At 44.0% G+C, this 18,193-nt stretch overlaps 1 protein-coding gene across 2 annotated transcripts in view; it reads right to left on the bottom strand.

The window, feature by feature from the left end:
- spata18 (spermatogenesis associated 18) overlaps positions 1 to 18,193 on the bottom strand; it is a 50,460-nt gene that overhangs the window by 17,651 nt on the left and 14,616 nt on the right. For both annotated transcript variants that reach the window (XM_033028453.1, XM_033028461.1), the window contains exons 4-7: positions 17,763 to 17,881; positions 13,164 to 13,259; positions 10,022 to 10,156; positions 5,830 to 6,040 (exon numbers count right to left, since the gene is read on the bottom strand). In XM_033028453.1, coding sequence (XP_032884344.1) covers positions 5,830 to 6,040; positions 10,022 to 10,156; positions 13,164 to 13,259; positions 17,763 to 17,881 — 561 coding nt within the window. The remainder of the gene's footprint in view (positions 1 to 5,829; positions 6,041 to 10,021; positions 10,157 to 13,163; positions 13,260 to 17,762; positions 17,882 to 18,193) is intronic.

Genomic DNA, 18,193 nt, shown 5'->3' with positions numbered 1-18,193 from the left:
CCACCTCAACCCATTTGTTTGCTGAGCAGTAAAACATGTTTTTAAGAGTTAATGTAATCAACATCTATTCTAGCTTCTAGTGAAAGGTAGTCGGGCAGAAATATTGACTGGTTTCTCTTTCCACAGATGCCACTCGACGGGCAGAGTCCTTCCAGCATCCCCGCAGTGCCACGCAACTTCTGCCTTTAAACAATCTCCACAATTATAAAATCTTCAAATTCTGGCTTAGATTCAGCAACAGTGGAAAGCAGTTTGGCATTACTTGAAAAGAATTACCAGTTGTAGCATGAAACAGATATCCTGCCACACTAGGATAGAGTTTTACTGTGCATGAGCCTCTGGGCACAAACTTAAAAGGCAGTGGGACAGACAGCTTTGAAGGTCACTATCAAGAGCTGGGCTTAGAAGGCAAGGATACAATGTCACAAGTTTGATAACTGTGCGCATGTGGAGAGGGTGTGGGTTTCCTCCTACATTTCAAAGACGTACAGGTTTGTAGGTTAATTGGTTTGGTAACATTGTAAATTGTCCCTAGTGTGTAGGATTGTGTTAATTTGTGGGGATTGCTGGTCAGCGTGGACTCGATGGGCTGAAGGGCCTGTATCCGCGCTGTATCTCTAAACTACATTAAACCAAGGTTTGTAGGTTAATTGGTTTAGGTAAAATTGCAAACTGTCCCAAGTGTGTGGGATAGCGCTAGTGTACGGGGGTGATCACTGGTCAGAACGGACTCAGTGGCTGGGCCTGTTTCAGCGCTGTCTCTCTAAAGTCTAAAGAGACAACATCTGGACACAGGCTCTGCCGAGGATTGCTCAGTACCTGCAGGGCTGGTCCAGGCAGCAAATACCCTTCTTCAGAACATCAGCAGTGAAATCCACCACACTCCCTACGACACTCCCTCCACTGCATATTTGGTGCTCAAGGGATGTGCAGAGTTAACAGCCACATCATCTGCTGATTGCCCCAGTTGCAAGAACCGTTCCAGTACAGCGAGCATGCTGAGACTCTATTCCTTGGAGCGCAGGAGGATGAGGGGTGATCCTATTGAGGTGTATAAAATCATGAGGAATAGATCATGTGGATGCACAGTCTCTTGCCCAGAGTCAGTGAATAGAGGACCAGACAACATACGTTTTCGGTGAAGAGAAAAAGATTTAATAGGAATCTGAGGGGTAACTTTTCCACACATAGGGTGGTGGGACCATGGAACAAGCTGCCAGAGGAGATAGTTGCGGCAGGGACTATCCCAACATTTAAGAAACAGTTATAGACAGGTGCATGGAGAGGACAGGTTTGGAGGGATATAGATCAAAACATAGAAAATAGGTGCAGGAGTAGCCCATTCAATATGATCATGGCTAATCATCCAAAATCAGTACCCCGTTCCTGCTTTCTCCCCATATCCCTCAATTCCGTTAGCCCCAAGCTATATCTAACTCTCACTTGAAAACGTCCAGTGAATTGGCCTCCGCCGTCTTCTATGGCAGAGAATTCCACAGATACACAACTCTCTGGGTGAAAATGTTTCTCCTCATCTCGGTCCTAAATGGCCTACCCCTTATTCTTAAACTGTGACCCCCTGGTTCTGGACTCCCCCAACATCGGGAACATTTTCCCTGCATCTAGCCTATCCCTTAACAATTTTATATGTTTCTACAAGATTTCCTCATTCTAAATTCCCATGAATAAAAGCCCAGTCAATCCATTCTTTTATCGTATGTCAGTCCCGCCATCCTTGGAATTAACATGGTGAACCTATGCTGCAGACCCTCAATAGCAAGATTGTCCTTCCTCAAATTCCATGTCAATACCCTACCCCCAATACCATGTGCTTATTTTTGCACATTAATCTCTTATATGGGACCTTGTCAAAGGTTTTTTTGGAAGTCCAGATACACCACATCCACTGCTCTCCCTTGTCCATTTTACTTGTTACATCCTCAAAAAATTCCAGAAGATTAGTCAAGCATTATTTCCCCATAAATCCATGCGAACTTTGAGAGATCTTGTCACTGCTTTCCAAATGCACTGCTATTACATCTTTAATAACCGACTCCAGCATCTTCCTCACTACCGATGTCAGGCTAACTGGTCTATAATTCCCCGTTTTCTCTCTCCCTCCTTTCTTAAAAAGTGGAGTTGCATAGGCTACCCTCCAGACCACAGGAACTAATCCAGACTATAGAACATTAGAAAATGATCACCAATGCATCGACGATTTCTAGGGCCACCTCCTTGAGTACTCTGGGATGCAGACCATCAGGCCCTGGGGATTTATCTGCCTTCAGTCCCAACAGTTTACCTAACACCGTTTCCTAACTAATATGTATTCCCTTCAGTTCCACCCTCCCACTAGATCCTCGGTCCCCTAGTATTCCTGGGAGATTGGTTCTTTCCTTAGTGAAGACAGAACCAAAGTACTGATTAGCCATTCTTCCCCTACCCCCCCCCCCCCCCCCCCCCCATTATAACCTCACCTGTGTCTGACTGTAAGGGACCTACATTTGTCTTCACATATTTATATCTGGGACATGTTGGCCAATGTGGGCAAGTTGGGCCGAAGGGCCTGTTTCCACACTGTATCACCCTATGACTCAACATGAGCTGGCATAAACATAATGGGCAAAATCACCTCTTTCTCAACCATAAAGCTATCTGATAAATGAATTGCTGCCAAAAGTCACACATCAGCTGACACTGGTGGAGTCACTTTTGGTGCCGGCCCCACAGTAGAAGCGTCCACGTCACGGGGCTGGAAACGAAGTATCCTGAGCTAATTATGCTACCAGCAACATCTATTGCGACGAGTGATGGCTCCCACTGATTATTGCCGGAAGCTTGCGTCCTTTTGTACAGGGCCTTTTGTACAGGGTCTTGGTACAGAGACCACACCTGGAGTATTGCGTACAGTTTTGGTCTCCTAATCTGAGGAAAGACATTCTTGCCATAGAGGCAGTACAGAGAAGGTTCACCAGACTGATTCCTGGGATGTCAGGACTTTCATATGAAGAAAGACTGGATAGATTCAGTTTGTACTCGCTAGAATTTAGAAGATTGAGGGGGGATCTTATAGAAACTTACAAAATTCTTAAGGGGTTGGACAGGCTAGATGCAGGAAGATTGTTCCCGATGTTGGGGAAGTCCAGAACAAGGGGTCACAGTTTAAGGATAAGGGGGAAATCTTTTAGGACCGAGATGAGGAAAACATTTTTCACACAGAGAGTGGTGAATCTCTGGAATTCTCTGCCGCAGAAGGTAGTTGAGGCCAGTTCATTGGCTGTATTTAAGAGGGAGTTAGAGGTGGCCCTTGTGGCTAACAGGATCAGGGGGTATGGAGAGAAGGCAGGTACAGGATACTGAGTTGGATGATCAGCCATGATCATATTGAATGGCGGTGCAGGCTCAAAGGGCCGAATGGCCTACTCCTGCACCTATTTTCTATGTTTTCAGGAAGGACGATGACAGCAAGATCAACATTTGTAACAGGATAGACGAAGGAAGAAGACTTTTGGTGCGTGCATAGCCTGCAGCATCTATACAGTAATGCATGGCAGTCAGTGACAGTCTGGGCCCTGTGGGGGGGGGGGGGGGCTCCAGCTCTTCACCAAGAGATAATAAAGAGTAACTGAATAGGGAGTACCAATGATATCCTTGATGCAAAGTGCGATGGATGGCAAATGCAGTATTTGCAGCCTGGAAAAAATCTGGGCTGCACCAATCATACAAGTAGCTGATAGCAATCCTATGCTTGCGCTGCTCAGAGGTTGTGGTCATAGCTGAAGAGAGCAACATATCATTTTTAATGCAAACATACTTTTAGTTTAGAGATACAGCACAGGAATAGGTCCTTCAGTGCACCTTAGATCCACGCTGACCTTTGATCACCCATCAACACTAGCGCTATGTTATCCCACTTACGCATCCAATTCCGACACACACACAGCAATTTTACAGAGGCCAATTAACCTACAAACCCGCCTGACTTTGGGATTTGGGAGAAATGTGTGAATCCACGCAGTCACAGGGAGAATGTGCAAACTCCACACAGACAGCACCGAGGTCAGGATCAAACCTGTGACTCTGTTGCTGTGGAGCAGTGGCTCGGTCAGCTGCGCCACTGTGCTGCATTGTTGCTTTCTGTGGTCCAAGTGGCAGAATTGCTTCCTGAACATGCTGGATGGTTGTCACTATCGGAAGACAATACATACCCTCCTAGGTAGACAAAATTGCTGGAGAAACTCAGCGGGTGAGGCAGCATCTATGGAGCGAAGGAATGGGCGATTCTTTCGCTCCATAGATGCTGCCTCGCCCGCTGAGTTTCTCCAGCATTTTGTCTACCTTCGATTGTTCCAGCATCTGCAGTTCCTTCTTATACATACCCTCCTCATCATTTCCAAGAGTCTCATGCCCATTCTCCCAGTCATGCACAATTATTGTATGGCACCCTAGTGACATATAGTCCTTTGCCGCTTCAACCAACTCCAGGAAGTACTAAATATTTGTAGCAAGTTTGTAATACCACGAAGAAATGTAACCAGCAAGTAGAGGATAGTCCATATAAAACACAGGTGGGGAGAGCTCTTTTGCTGAGAGGTGGTTTAAGACAGGATCTAAGTCCAACCACTGAACTCCAGCAGCAGGCTGGATGTTACACCAGCGTTACATGTTGTCTGACATCACAAGCTGCCTACCCTGCACACTTCCAACAAGCTTACGACACACAACCACCACCACGTTCAGCAAGATAGGCACAAAAATGTGGAGTAATTCAGTGGGTCAGGCAGCATCTCTGGAGAAAATAAAAGAAGGGTTCCGATCCAAAACATCACATATTTTTTCTCACCAGAGATTCCGTTTGACTTGCTCTTATTTTATGTCTATCTTTGGTATAAACCAGCATCTGCAGTTCCTTCCTACACACCACATTCAGCTACGTTGTTTCCCAGACCATTGCGACCTCTATCAGCTCTTAGGCATCAAAAAAAGTCCTCAGCTGCCCTGAGCTCCCATCTTCTGGGGTCGAGAATACATCACATTCACCAACTTTTACTCTACAGAATAGGCAACAAACTATTCCTCCTGGATCATCTCTCACTAACTGAACATCTGTTCCTGATCACCAACCATGCACTGGTTCACGCGTTGTGAGATTGGGAAAAGGTGAACATTGGTTACAATAACAAGGCCAGATGCAGCAATAAGATGGTCTGCACTGCCATCCAGTGTCCATTTCATTGTAACTGCATGTCACCACACCTTAAAGAGGCCATGTCACTACAACAGACTGAGATCCAAACTTCACACTAGGAGCAAATTACAGAGGCTAATTAACCCACAAGTCTTTGGGATGTGGAAGAAAACCAGAGCCATCGGAAGAAATCCACACGACCACAGGGAGAATACAGACTCCACACAGACAGCACCAGAGGTTGGGATCGAACCTGGGTCTCTGGCACAGCGAGGCAGCAGCTCTATCAGCGGCACCACTGTGTCACCGCTCATGTTCTGCCTCAAATAGGAAAACATCAGCTAAACATACACTACCCACTGGGATAGAGAATCTTAAAGATATAAACACTTTTGCACACAGAAAACCTCTTCTCACCTTGGTTCAAAATGGGGTGGCTTTCTAATGCCTTTTTGTATTTTGTTGTAATTAGTGGAGGCAAGTCAGTACATCTTATTCTCCAGTTAGTGAAAATTGATGAGATTTTACAGAGTTCAGTCACTAATTGGACTTTAATCCAAAACACCTCCACATCTGCAGGGCCTTAGGGAAGTGCCTCCCCATACTGCACTGTATTGCTCTACCATAATCTCTTTACTTACAGCTGTTGCAATGAATATTATTTGCTTCACCATCTCTAGATCATCAACGTAGCGTCTCAGGAGGTTCTGTGCATGCAGACGCTCATTGGCGTAAATGTCATTGAAGCGGGATATCAGTCGGGCCTGACGAGAGCCGTTAGTCAGTTTACCGTAAGTTGGAGAGAATCGGCTCACAGATGGGAAAGAGATCGGGGAACAACGACCTGGGACTCTTCAAAACAAAAAGAACAATCATTGCAATTCCTATAAATCACAATATTAAACACAGAGCAGTGTTTTGGATTAATAAATCTACCCATTCCATTATAAAATACATTTCATTTTCTTGGCAGCTGCCAACTATCAAGGGGATGGGTGTGTGTGGGAGAAAAATAAACATTAGACAAGTTAAGGCATTCACTGCATTTAGCAACATATTTTGATTTGCCAACTCAAGAACTGGTGCAGATTTAAAATCCAATTTAGGATTGAGATCACATTGTTTCCATTTCCTCTGCTCTTTCTTGGGGAATAATTCGCCTGTGTGCAATGCAAAATAAAATTGCAAACTCCTCATAAAGAAGGGATTCATGGTTTCACAAAAAAGGGCAGAAAGGAACATTTTCTCCCTTGATAATTATTTGAGTCAGTGGGCAAAGACTTCCTTCTTTATTTGGGGCAAAAGCGAAGGCACGTTCTTTATTTGTGGCTAGTTTTTTGAGATACAGCGTGGAAATAGGCCCTTTGGCCCACCGAGTCCGCATCGACCAACAATCACCTATACTCTAGTTCTATCCTACGCACTAGGGATAATTTACAGAAGCCAACTCACCCACATACCAGCATGTCTTTGGAATGTGGGAGGAAACCAGAGCACCTGGAGAAAACCACAAGGTCACTGTGAGATTGTACAAACTCCATACAGGCAGCCCCATAATCAGGATAGAACCAGGGTCTCTGGTGCCATAAGGAGACAACTCTACCATTGCGCCATTGTGGCCTTATGCAAGGAGTACTTAATGGTCCAAATAATTAAAAATAATTGCCCAATGAGTGAGCTTATAGCCCCTTTCAGCTCGGGGCTTAACATTATGATATTACCATGAATAGGACGGCTTTCAGGTAAATTCCATGAATGATTCAATGAGGTTACTGACACCTGGATTGAGCAGAGAAATCAGCCAGTATTCTTACTCCTGAATGTGTTACATCTTTGTGACATTTTGGGTTGAGACCCTTCTTCAGACACTAGTTTAGTATAAGTGGTCTATTTCAGGGTGGCAGGCAGTGGGGGACAGCAGGGATCAGTGCTCGAGCCTCACCGATTCAATGTACAGGAATGATTTAGATGAGAAAACCAAATGTTATATTTCAAGGTTTGCTGACTGTTCTACACTGCATGGAACTGCAAGTTGTGAGCATGTTTCATAGAGGTGTCAAATAAATTTAAATAGACCAAGGATGTGGAGAAATACAGGCAGGCAGAGTAGGATGTAGATAAATAGGGAGAAAAACAGAAAGGAGTATATTACTTAAATTGTGTTAGGTAGGAAATGTTACTTCAATGCGAGATTTGGCTGTCATTCTGCACCAGTCACTGAAAGAAAATATATATGTGGGCCCAGTAAATAATACTTGGACCACCATAACGAGAGGCTTCGAGTACAGGAATGAGGATGCAGTGCTACACTGCCGTAGGAAAAAGAGAGAGAGAAAAGAGAGAGAGGAAAAAAGAGAGAGAGAGAGATCTTTACTCATAGGTTAGTGCATCAGTTTAATTCACTACTACAGAGGACGATAGAGACAGAGTCACAGAACATTTCTAAATAAAACATCAAGATGCAAAAAGAATCAAGAGGCACAGAGAGGGGACTGAAATGTGAAGGACAGGGAAGGCTTGAAGAATCAAATGGCCTACTCTTGCTCCTATTTTACACAGTTTGTTGGATAAAGAAAGGATAAGGAATCCAAAACCACACCCAATACTTTAAGTGTGGCTTTACGGCACTTCTACGGCAGTGTAGCATGGCATCCTCGTTCCTGTACTCAAAGCCTCAACACAAACTGTATTATAATGTCAGCAGGCTGCAGGTTGCCCATTTTGGATCCCGCGTATGATGTGCTGTCACTGCTATATATATATATCATGCTGCAACTGGGCTAATCCTAGACATGCATCTCTGAAACACAAGATGGGGTTTGTTTAATTTACATTGGGGGTTTTTTGGGGGGGGGTTTTAATTATAGTGCAACACTTTAATACATTTTCTTGGAACATTAGTCCAGTCTGCAATCGGGCCAATTTCCGATGCTCGACTTCAGTTTCACCATTGGGCTAATTAAGAGCAAAGTCACCACAATTTCAGCTCCTCTCCAAACTGAGTAAGTTTTGTTTTACTCCCAATCTGCCAATATAGTCACCAGAGCACATGGATTTTAGAGAATAATCATAAAAAGAAACTGGGAGGGACAAGAAGTAACCCTGTGTTTTCTCAATTGTTATGTTCAGGAATGTGCTGCTTGACTGTGTGATGAAGCAGATTGAAGAGGAACTTGGAAAAGGAAAAGGCATTTCTGTCCCAAGAAAGAAAGATTCAAACACTGAGGTGGATGGGGTATAAGGCTACTGATGTGACAAATCTGAGGGTTGAGGAATCGGTAGATTGGGCTGCTGGAGGTCCCATAGAGGCCGAGCGAGCGGACGGGGCATGTTCTGCAGCAGCAGGTGTTGACAGCATCGCCAGGCTGATACTTGCAACACCGACCCAACACCGACCCACCGACCCAGTGCCGCTGCCAGGACAACGGGCCTCTAAGGCCAAGATAGGACTATTCTTTTGAGATTTTGAAGGGCAGGTTGTGGTGCTGGAAATGTGGCGACACTGTGAACTGCCTCGGTGTATTGTTCTTACACTACAATCGTTGGACTCTCGTACTTATGATTGTGTAGCATGATTTTAGTGAATTGTATGCAAAACAAAGAATCTCACTGTGTGGAGAAACGTGACAATAAAGTACCATTGATTGAAATTGATGGACCTCCATACAATACACGCACCCTCCTTGTGTAACAGGAACTTGTAGATTTTAACAAATCAACTCGAATAAAGGAGAAATGAACGAAACAGAAGACTCACCTTATGTCATGTTGAGAGTAGCATCAACACAGCGGGAGATCAAGTCCATGGGAGCATGAACCTCTCAGCTCAGAGATTAAAATTTTTTTTTTTTAAATCCTGGCAAATCCTGCTTTAAAATAGGTGAAGCCATCCCAAGGTTAAACATGGGGGAAAAGGTCAAAGTGCTGGAGTGTCTTAGCTTGTCAGGCGACAATCTTGGGATATTGCAGGGTGCATCCTGTCAGTAGAAGTCCACTGCATACAGGTGGTCCCACTCAAGGAACGATGAGCAGGATTCCCACTCCGAGTTCCTGCTCGGAAGAGTAGAGACCTCCCCCCACAGCCCAGGATCCGTTTGGGGAATTAGCCATCGGATCTCAGTACAGATCAACAGGAAGGTCCCGTTGATGAGTTTATGTATTCCAGCTTTGTAGGGCCAAAAATCCAGGCCACTCAACAGAGCAAGTTAAAAACTCAGCTCCTGTGCCGCACAACTGGATAGTGACAGATTTTAAATGATCAACCCACATGATGACCTGGTAGACACAAAATGGTGGAGTAACAGCGGGTCAGGCAGCATCTCCGGAGAAAGGGAATCTGTGGAGTTTTAGGTCGAGACCCTTCTTCAGACCGAGAGGCAGGGGAGAGGGAAACTGGAGGTATTAAAAGAATCAGAACAAATCAGAGCCGGCACCGATGACAAAGGAAAGGCAGAGCCCACAAGGGTCCATTGTTGGTTGTGCAAGGGATATATGGACTCAAACAGTGAAACTAGCAGAATGACTAGAGTGGGAGAGGGGCAGAGAGAGAGAGAGTGAAAACGAAATTAGAGAAATCGATATTCATACCGCTGGTTTGTAAGGTGCCCAAGCAATATACGAGGTGCTGTTTGCGTTTGGCCTGGTGACTATATCTGCGCCTCCATCAAACATTTAAACCCATTGTAGAAATCCCAAGCTCTTACAGAATCACCTGTTCAATAGTTTAATGGCATTGCTGGAAGCATAATTATTATTTGGAACCCAAGGCAGTGAGGTTTGACGAGGAAAAGTCAAAGGAATCAGAGGGATTGTGGCATGTTGACAGGACAATACCTTTCATGCAGTGAGGATTTCTCAGCCGAGAGGAAGGCGACTTCATCCTTCAGTTGTCTGATCTTGTGCTCATAATCATCCAGCATTTCCACCTTTTGTTTGTAGTATCTCACTTGCTCACGAACTGACCTCAGTCTGGAGAATACATGAAATGGCTTCAACCAAAACGCCAAAGAAATTGGTTCAGAGAGAAAAAAAAGTATTCTCTTGTTAATAGTGGAAATGTTTACACAGAAACACAAAGAACCACAGATGTTGAAATATTGAGCAAACACCAAGTGCTGGAGTAACTCAGCAGGTCGGGAAAGATTTAAATAGGGCACAGGACAGTACAGCACAGGAAGAGGCCCTTTGGCCCACTTCTGCGCCAAACATAATGCCAACATAAACTAATCTCATCTGCTTGCCCTTTCCTCCACTCACTGCATAACCATGTACCTAACTAAAACAGAGCATTTAGATAGAGCGGACAAGGTTAATCTCACAAACACTACATCCATTTGTTTCCGGGTGTTGGAGAATCCAAAAGAAAGGATAGATGTTTGTAACTAAAACAAAATAGTGTAGGTTGGAAATTTGAAAAAAAAAAAATGGCAGCATTTATTCCCCCAATGTCTTCTTTACAGCTCTGCCATGCAAGCTCTCCGACCCATTTCTCCCAAGATATGCCTTTTCTGGCTATTATACTAAATACAAATAATGCCCGAAAAACACCAGGATGTCTCTTACTTCACTTTCCTACAGCTCTGCTCGAAGGACCCTTGTCCAGGTGACCATCAAATCGGCATTGCAGCCCTCTGATGGTCAGCCAACAGTTTCCTTCCAAGACAGCCCTTCATTTCTATCAGCAACTATGTTAACATTATTGCCGGCTATGGTGGACTAATTCATAGAATGGTTACAGCACAGCAGCAGGCCATTTGGCCCATTGTGGAAATGTCAAAGACGAGAAGGCAAGAGGGGCAAAGTTTTAAGGAGATGTGCTGGGCAAGTTTTTCTTTACACACAGAGGGTGGTGGGTGCTTGGAACCCTGGTGGGAGCTTGGAACCCTGGTGGGTGCTTGGAACCCTGGTGGGTGCTTGGAACCCTGGTGGGAGCTTGGAACCCTGGTGGGTGCTTGGAACCCTGGTGGGTGCTTGGAACCCTGGTGGGAGCTTGGAACCCTGGTGGGAGCTTGGAACCCTGGTGGGAGCTTGGAACCCTGGTGGGAGCTTGGAACCCTGGTGGGTGCTTGGAACCCTGGTGGGTGCTTGGAACCCTGGTGGGAGCTTGGAACCCTGGTGGGTGCTTGGAACCCTGGTGGGTGCTTGGAACCCTGCCAGGATTGAGGTGGAGGCAGAAACGATAGTGGGATTTGAGGTTTTTAGATAGGCACAGAATGGAGAGATAAGAGTCATGTACAGGCAGACGAGATTAATTTATCTTGGCAGCATGTTTGGCGCAGACATTGTGGACCAAAGGGCCCGTTCCTGTGTTCTACTATTCTGTGTTCTATTTCCATGCTGGTTCTCAACCTAAGCAACTCTCAGGTTTCACCCACCCACAAATTTAGAAGCAGTTTGCACCCTCAAGTCTGGATCATTAATATACAGAAAATGCAAGGACACCGATACCAATCCTGAAAACTCCACTTTACTCTGAAAAGCAACCATTCAGCTTGACCTTCTATTGTCTGTTACCTAGCCAATGTCTATCAGTGACCCTTTTCATGCCAAGTGATAAGCTTGCTGTATGCAGTTCTGATCTCTCAGCTGCAGGAAGGGTGTCATTAACTTGGAAAGGGTAGAATAGAAATTCACCAGGATATTAACTGAGCTCGAGTCATAGGGAAAGATTGGATATGCTGGAACTTTTTTTCTTTGGAGTGTAGGCTAAGGAGGGACCATTGATGTGTACAAAATCATGAGGGGCATGGATAATGTGAATGCTTACAGTTTTTTCCCGCACAGCAGAGGATTCTAAAAGTAAAGTGAAAGGGGAGAAATTTAAGAGAGACCTCAGGGCAAAAGAAAATACAAATGTTCATGGTTCACATCTGGAATGAACAACCAGAGGAAGCTAGGAAAGTGCATACAATTATGACTTTCAAGGGATATTTGGACAGATATATGGAGAGGAATGGTTTAGATTATATACAGGGACTGTATATACAAGAGATCTTTGGTAGAGTCCAGGCAATGTTTTCAGTAAATGAAATAAATGATGAAAATTGCTAGAAATGCTCAGCAGTTCATGCAGCATCTGTGGCAGTGATTGGACGGGAGGGGGATTCATAAACACACAAGTTATAGGAGCAGAATTAGGCCATTCGGCCCCTCAAGTCTACTCTGCCATTCTATCATGGCCAATCCATCTTTCCCTCTCAACCCCATTCTGCCTTCTCCCCATAACCCCTGACACCCTTACTAATCAGGAGGGAAGAGGAAAGAGACACAGCTAACTGCTCCAGGGGCTTTCAGTAACTAGCATCCAAAATCTGGTTTACTTATGCTAGACAGTGGATATTCATGATGAAAGGAGCCTTATCTTGTGACTACCACCTTCATGCACAAGATGCAAACTCGAGTTCTAGAAATTAACCATATTCACTGCACGTTCAATCCAAGTTTCATGAGGTGCACCAGCAAACAATGAACTGGGTTGTAGAACCTACCCCCAACTAACACCTACAATAGTTTCCCTATTTTCCCACAAAGATATAGCTTTGCATACAAGTCTTCATTCCAAGTTAAGAGTTTGGAATGTTAAAAGTTAAAATGAAGAAGTCATTGATTAGGAAGGGGGACAAGGGTTATGGGGAGAAGACAGGATAATAGGGTTGGGAGGGACAAATAGACCATCCATGATTGAATGGCAGGGCAGGCACGATGGGCTGAATGACCTATTTCTTCTCCTATGGAACTGTTATTACATGTGCTGTTCATGTCACAAGTTTATCGTGTCCAGACATGTTGCTGTGATCAGAAAAGGGATACAAATAAATAGTGATTAGTCTTTCATCTCATGTCAGCACAGTCACGGAGAACAATTCCAAACTGGGCTTGGACCCAAGACTTCATGCCAATATCAGTCAAATGTCAGACCCCTCCCACTTGCCAGTTGGTGTTTGCAAGAAAGATTATTTAAAGACTCGACACTCACTCGGTTCTCAGTCTTATTATTTCATCCTCCGTCACTTGGAATGTCACAACTGATTTGTTCTGAGTATCGTCCAGTTCCAGATGAGCTTCTGCTAACCTGGAGCACAAAGACCAACAATGACCCACTCTTCCAGACCAACACAACAAAATCCCTCCCCCCCAATTACAATCAATCTGATGAAGATTCCCAAACCAAAACATCGCCTGTGCATTCCCTCCCGCAAATGCTGCCTGACCCACTACGTTACTCCAGCATTTTGTGTTTTGCTCAAAATCGCCACAGTGCTGGCAGACCTATTGTGAACAGACGCATTGTGCTCAATTCTTAGCTTCAAGGTGAGAGGGGCAAAGTTTAAAGGAGGTCTGCAGGGCAGATTTTTTTTTTGATTTTTTAAAATATAAACACAGTGGGTGACTGTAGGGGTTGAAGCAAATACATTAATGGCATTTTAAGATTTTTGGATAGGCATATGGATATGCAGGGAATGGAGGGATATGGGCTTTGTGCACTTGGTCGAAATTTGTTTGCTTTGCAAATAAAGTATGAAGTGCTTACTTCCAGCATGGAGCAAATTGCAAACATTTCTTGGTCAAATTACACTACTCCAAAGAGTCAACCATGCACGCCTAGTCACAATTCACCTTTTATTGCCAGAGTTCCTCAAGAGTTGCACTTGGGACGATATCATGTCCCGTACAAATGCCCCTTTGCAGCATCAATAGACAATAGGTGCAGGAGTAGGCCATTCGGCCCTTTGAGCCAGCACCGCCATTCAATGCGATCATGGCTGATCATCCCCAATCAGTACCCCGTTCCTGCCTTCTCCCCATATCCCCTGACTGCTATTTTTAAGAGCCCTATCTAGCTCTCTCTTGAAAGCATCCAGAGAACCTGCCTCCACTGCCCTCCGAGGCAGAGAATTCCACAGACTCACCACTCTCTGTGAGAAAAAGTGTTTCCTCATCTCCGTTCTAAATGGGTTACTCCTTATTCTTAAACTGTGGCCCCTGGTTCTGGACTCGCCCAACATCGGGAACATGTTTCCTGCCTCTAGCGTAACAATCTTATATGTTTCAATGAGATACCCCCTCATCCTTTTAAACTCCAGAGTGTACGTCCAGCTGCTCCATTCTCTCAGCATAGGACAGTCCCGCCATCCCGGGAATTAACCTTGTAAACCTACGCTGCACTCCCTCAATAGCAAGAATGTCCTTCCTCAAATGAGGGGACCAAAACTGCACACAATACTCCAGGTGTGGTCTCTCTAGGGCTTTGTACAACTGCAGATGGACCTCTTTGCTCCTATATTCGATTCCTCTTGTTATAAAGGCCAACATGCCATTCACTTTCTTCACTGGCTGCTGTACCTGCATGCTTACTTTCATAGACTGATGAACAAGGACCCCCAGATCCCGTTGTACTTCCCCTTTTCCCCAACTTGACGCCATTTAGATATAATCTGCCTTCCTGTTTTTGCTACCAAAGTGGATAACCTCACATTTATCCGCATTAAACTTCATCAGCCATGCATCTGCCCACTCCTCTAACCTGTCCAAGTCACCCTGCATTCTCATAGCATCCTCCTCACAGTTCACACTGCCACCCCGCTTTGTGTCATCTGCAAATTTGCTAATGTTACTTTGAATCCCTTCATCCAAATCATTGATGTATATTGTAAATAGCTGCGGTCCCAGCACCGAGCCTTGCGGTACCCCATTAGTCACTGCCTGCCATTCTGAAAGGGACCAGTTAATCCCTACTATTTGTTTCCTGTCTGCCAACCACTTCTCTATCCATGTCAGCACTCTACCCCCAATACCATGTGCCATAATTTTGCCCACTATCTCCTATGTGGGACCTTATCAAATGCTTTCTGAAAGTCCAGATACATTACATCCATTGGCTCTCCCTTGTCCATTTTCCTAGTTACATCTTCAAAAAATTCCAGAAGATTAGTCAAGCATGATTTCCCCATCGTAAATCCATGCTGACTCGGACCGATCCTGTTACTGCTATCCAAATGTGCGGCTATCTCATTTTTATAATTGACTCCAGCATCTTCCCCACCACCGATGTAAGGCTAACTAGTCTATAATTCCCTGTTTTCTCTCTCCCGCCTTTCTTAAAAAAGTGGGATAACATTAGCTACCCTCCAATCCACAGGAACTGATCCTGAATCTATAGAACATTGGAAAATTATCACCAATGCATCCACGATTTCTAGAGCCACTTCCTTAAGTACCCTGGGATGCAGACCATCAGGCCCTGGGGATTTATCAGCCTTCAGTCCCATCAGTCTATCCAACACCATTTCCTGCCTAATGTGGATTTCCTTCAGTTCCTCAGTCACCCCAGAGCCTCTGGCCACTTCTATATCAGGAAGATTGTTTGTGTCCTCCTTAGTGAAGACAGATTCAAAGTACATCGTCCAATAAATCAGGTCAGATTGCTTTGACAGACATCCTCCATTGGTCACCTGTACAAGGGTATAATAGACAAATTAGACAAAAATGCTGGAGAAGCCATTTCTCCAGCATTTTTGTCTACCTTCGATTTTCCAGCATCTGCAGTTCCTTCTTAAACGTATAATAGACAAGTGCTGGTCTCAGAAGTTCAACCCACTGATTTTTGTTCTATTTTCACACCACTATTGTCAAATAACCATATAACAATGACAGCACGGAAACAGGCCATCTCGGCCTTTCTCGTCCATGCCGAACACCTAGTCCCATCTACCTGCACTCAGACCCATAACCCTCCATTCCTTTCCCGTCCATATACCTATCCAATTTATTTTTAAATGATAAAATCGAACCTGCCTCCACCACTTCCACTGGAAGCTCATTCCACACAGCTACCACTCTCCGAGTAAAGAAGTTCCCCCTCATGTTACCCCTAAACTTTTGTCCCTTAATTCTCAAATCATGTCCTCTTGTTTGAATCTTCCCTACTCTCAATGGAAAAAAGCTTATCCATGTCAACTCTGTCCATCCCTCTCATCATTTTAAAGACTTCTATCGTTCCCCCCCTTAATCCTCTGCGCTCCAAAGAATAAAGACCTAACTTGTTCAACATTTCTCTGTAACTTAGGTGCTGAAACCCAGGCAACATTCTAGTAAATCTCCTCTGTACTCGCTCTATTTTGTTGACATCTTGCCTATAATTTGGCGACCAAAATTGTACACCATACTCCAGAATTGGCCTCACCAATGCCTTGTACAATTTTAACATTACATCTCAACTTCTATACTCAATGTTCTGATTTATAAAGGCCAGCATACCAAAAGCTTTCTTTACCACCCTATCTATATGAGATTCCATCTTCAGGGAACTATGCACAGTTATTCCTAGATCCCTCTGTTCAATTACATTCCTCAATTCGCTACCATTTACCATGTACGTCCTATTTTGATTTGTCCTGCCAAGATGTAGCACCTCACACTTATCAGCATTAAACTCCATCTGCCATCTTTCAGCCCACTCTTCCAAATGGCCTAAATCTCTCTGTAGACTTTGAAAATCTACTTCATTATCCACAACACCACCCATCTTAGTATCATCTGCATACTTACTAACCCAATTTACCACACCATCATCCAGATCATTGATGTATATGACAAAAAACAATGGACCCAACACAGATCCCGGGGGCACCCCACTAGTCACCGGCCTCCAATCTGACAACAGTTATCCACCATTACTCTCTGGTATCTCCCATTCAGCCACTGTTGAATTCATCTTGCTACTCCACTATTAATACCCAACAATTGAACCTTCTTAACCAACCTTCCATTTGGAACCTTGTCAAATGTCTTACTGAAGTACATATAGACAACATCCACCACTTTACCCTCATCAATTTCCCTAGTAACCTCTTCAAAAGATTTAAGAAGATTAGTCAAACATGACCTTCCAGGCACAAATCCATGTTGACTGTTCCTAATCAGACCCCGTTTATCCAAATGATTATATATATATTATCTCCAAGTATCCTTTTCATTAATTTGCCCACCACTGACGTCAAACTAACATGACTTAACATTGCTACGTTTACTCTTAGAACCCTTTTTAAACAATGGAACAACATGCGCAGTACGCCAATCCTCCGGCACCATTCCCGTTTCTAATGACATTTGAAACATTTCTGTCATAGCCCCTGCTATTTCTACACTCTTCCCTCAATGTCCTAGGGAATATCGTGTCAGGACCTGGAGACTTATCCACTTTTATATTTTTCAAAATTGTCAGTACTTCCTCTTCTTTGATCCTCATAGTTTCCATAGCTACCCTACTTGTTTCCCTTACCTCACATAATTCAATATCCTTCTCCTTGGTGAATACCGAAGAAAATAAATTGTTCAATATCTCCCCCATCTCTTTTGGCTCTGCAGATAGCTGTCCACTCTGACTCTCTAATGGACCAATTTTATCCCTTGTTATCCTTTTGCTATTAATATAGCTGTAGAAACCCTTTGGATTTACTTTCACCTTATGCAACACACAAATTCTTACTTCCGAAAAAGTAAAGCAGGATAATCAATGATTAAAGATTATTTTGATGGCAGATAGATAAATAACGTTTTAGGTTAGATTTCGTACTCCTGCTTGACTGCCCCCAGGTGGCGACGTGTGGTGTTCAATTCAGTCTCCAGCTCCAGTATTTCCTTATCATGGACTGTTGTCAGCTCCCACAGTTTCCGGTCTTTCTCAGCAGATTCCTGGAAGACAGTACCATTAAGTAAGCACCAGAAATATTATCCCATATACGAGTACTTGAACAAGCACAATCAGAATTATGGCCAATTACATAAGATAAGTCAACGTTGAAAAGAAAAAAAGATGCAAGACTGAATGGATGGAAGTTTATAGCTTGTAAATTTTACACCATTGTTAAAATCTCTTTGTTTACAGTTTCACACTGGGAGCTACAAAATCCAGTAAAAAATCCTACATATATGTTCAAAATTAATATTCTTTCTCACATGTTGATCATAGATACAAGAGTACTGAAGTCCCAACCTAAAACATCA

The sequence above is a fragment of the Amblyraja radiata genome, chromosome 1 (assembly GCF_010909765.2).
Source record: "Amblyraja radiata isolate CabotCenter1 chromosome 1, sAmbRad1.1.pri, whole genome shotgun sequence".
Lineage (NCBI taxonomy): Eukaryota > Metazoa > Chordata > Chondrichthyes > Rajiformes > Rajidae > Amblyraja > Amblyraja radiata.
This window is presented reverse-complemented; position numbering and strand designations above follow the sequence as displayed.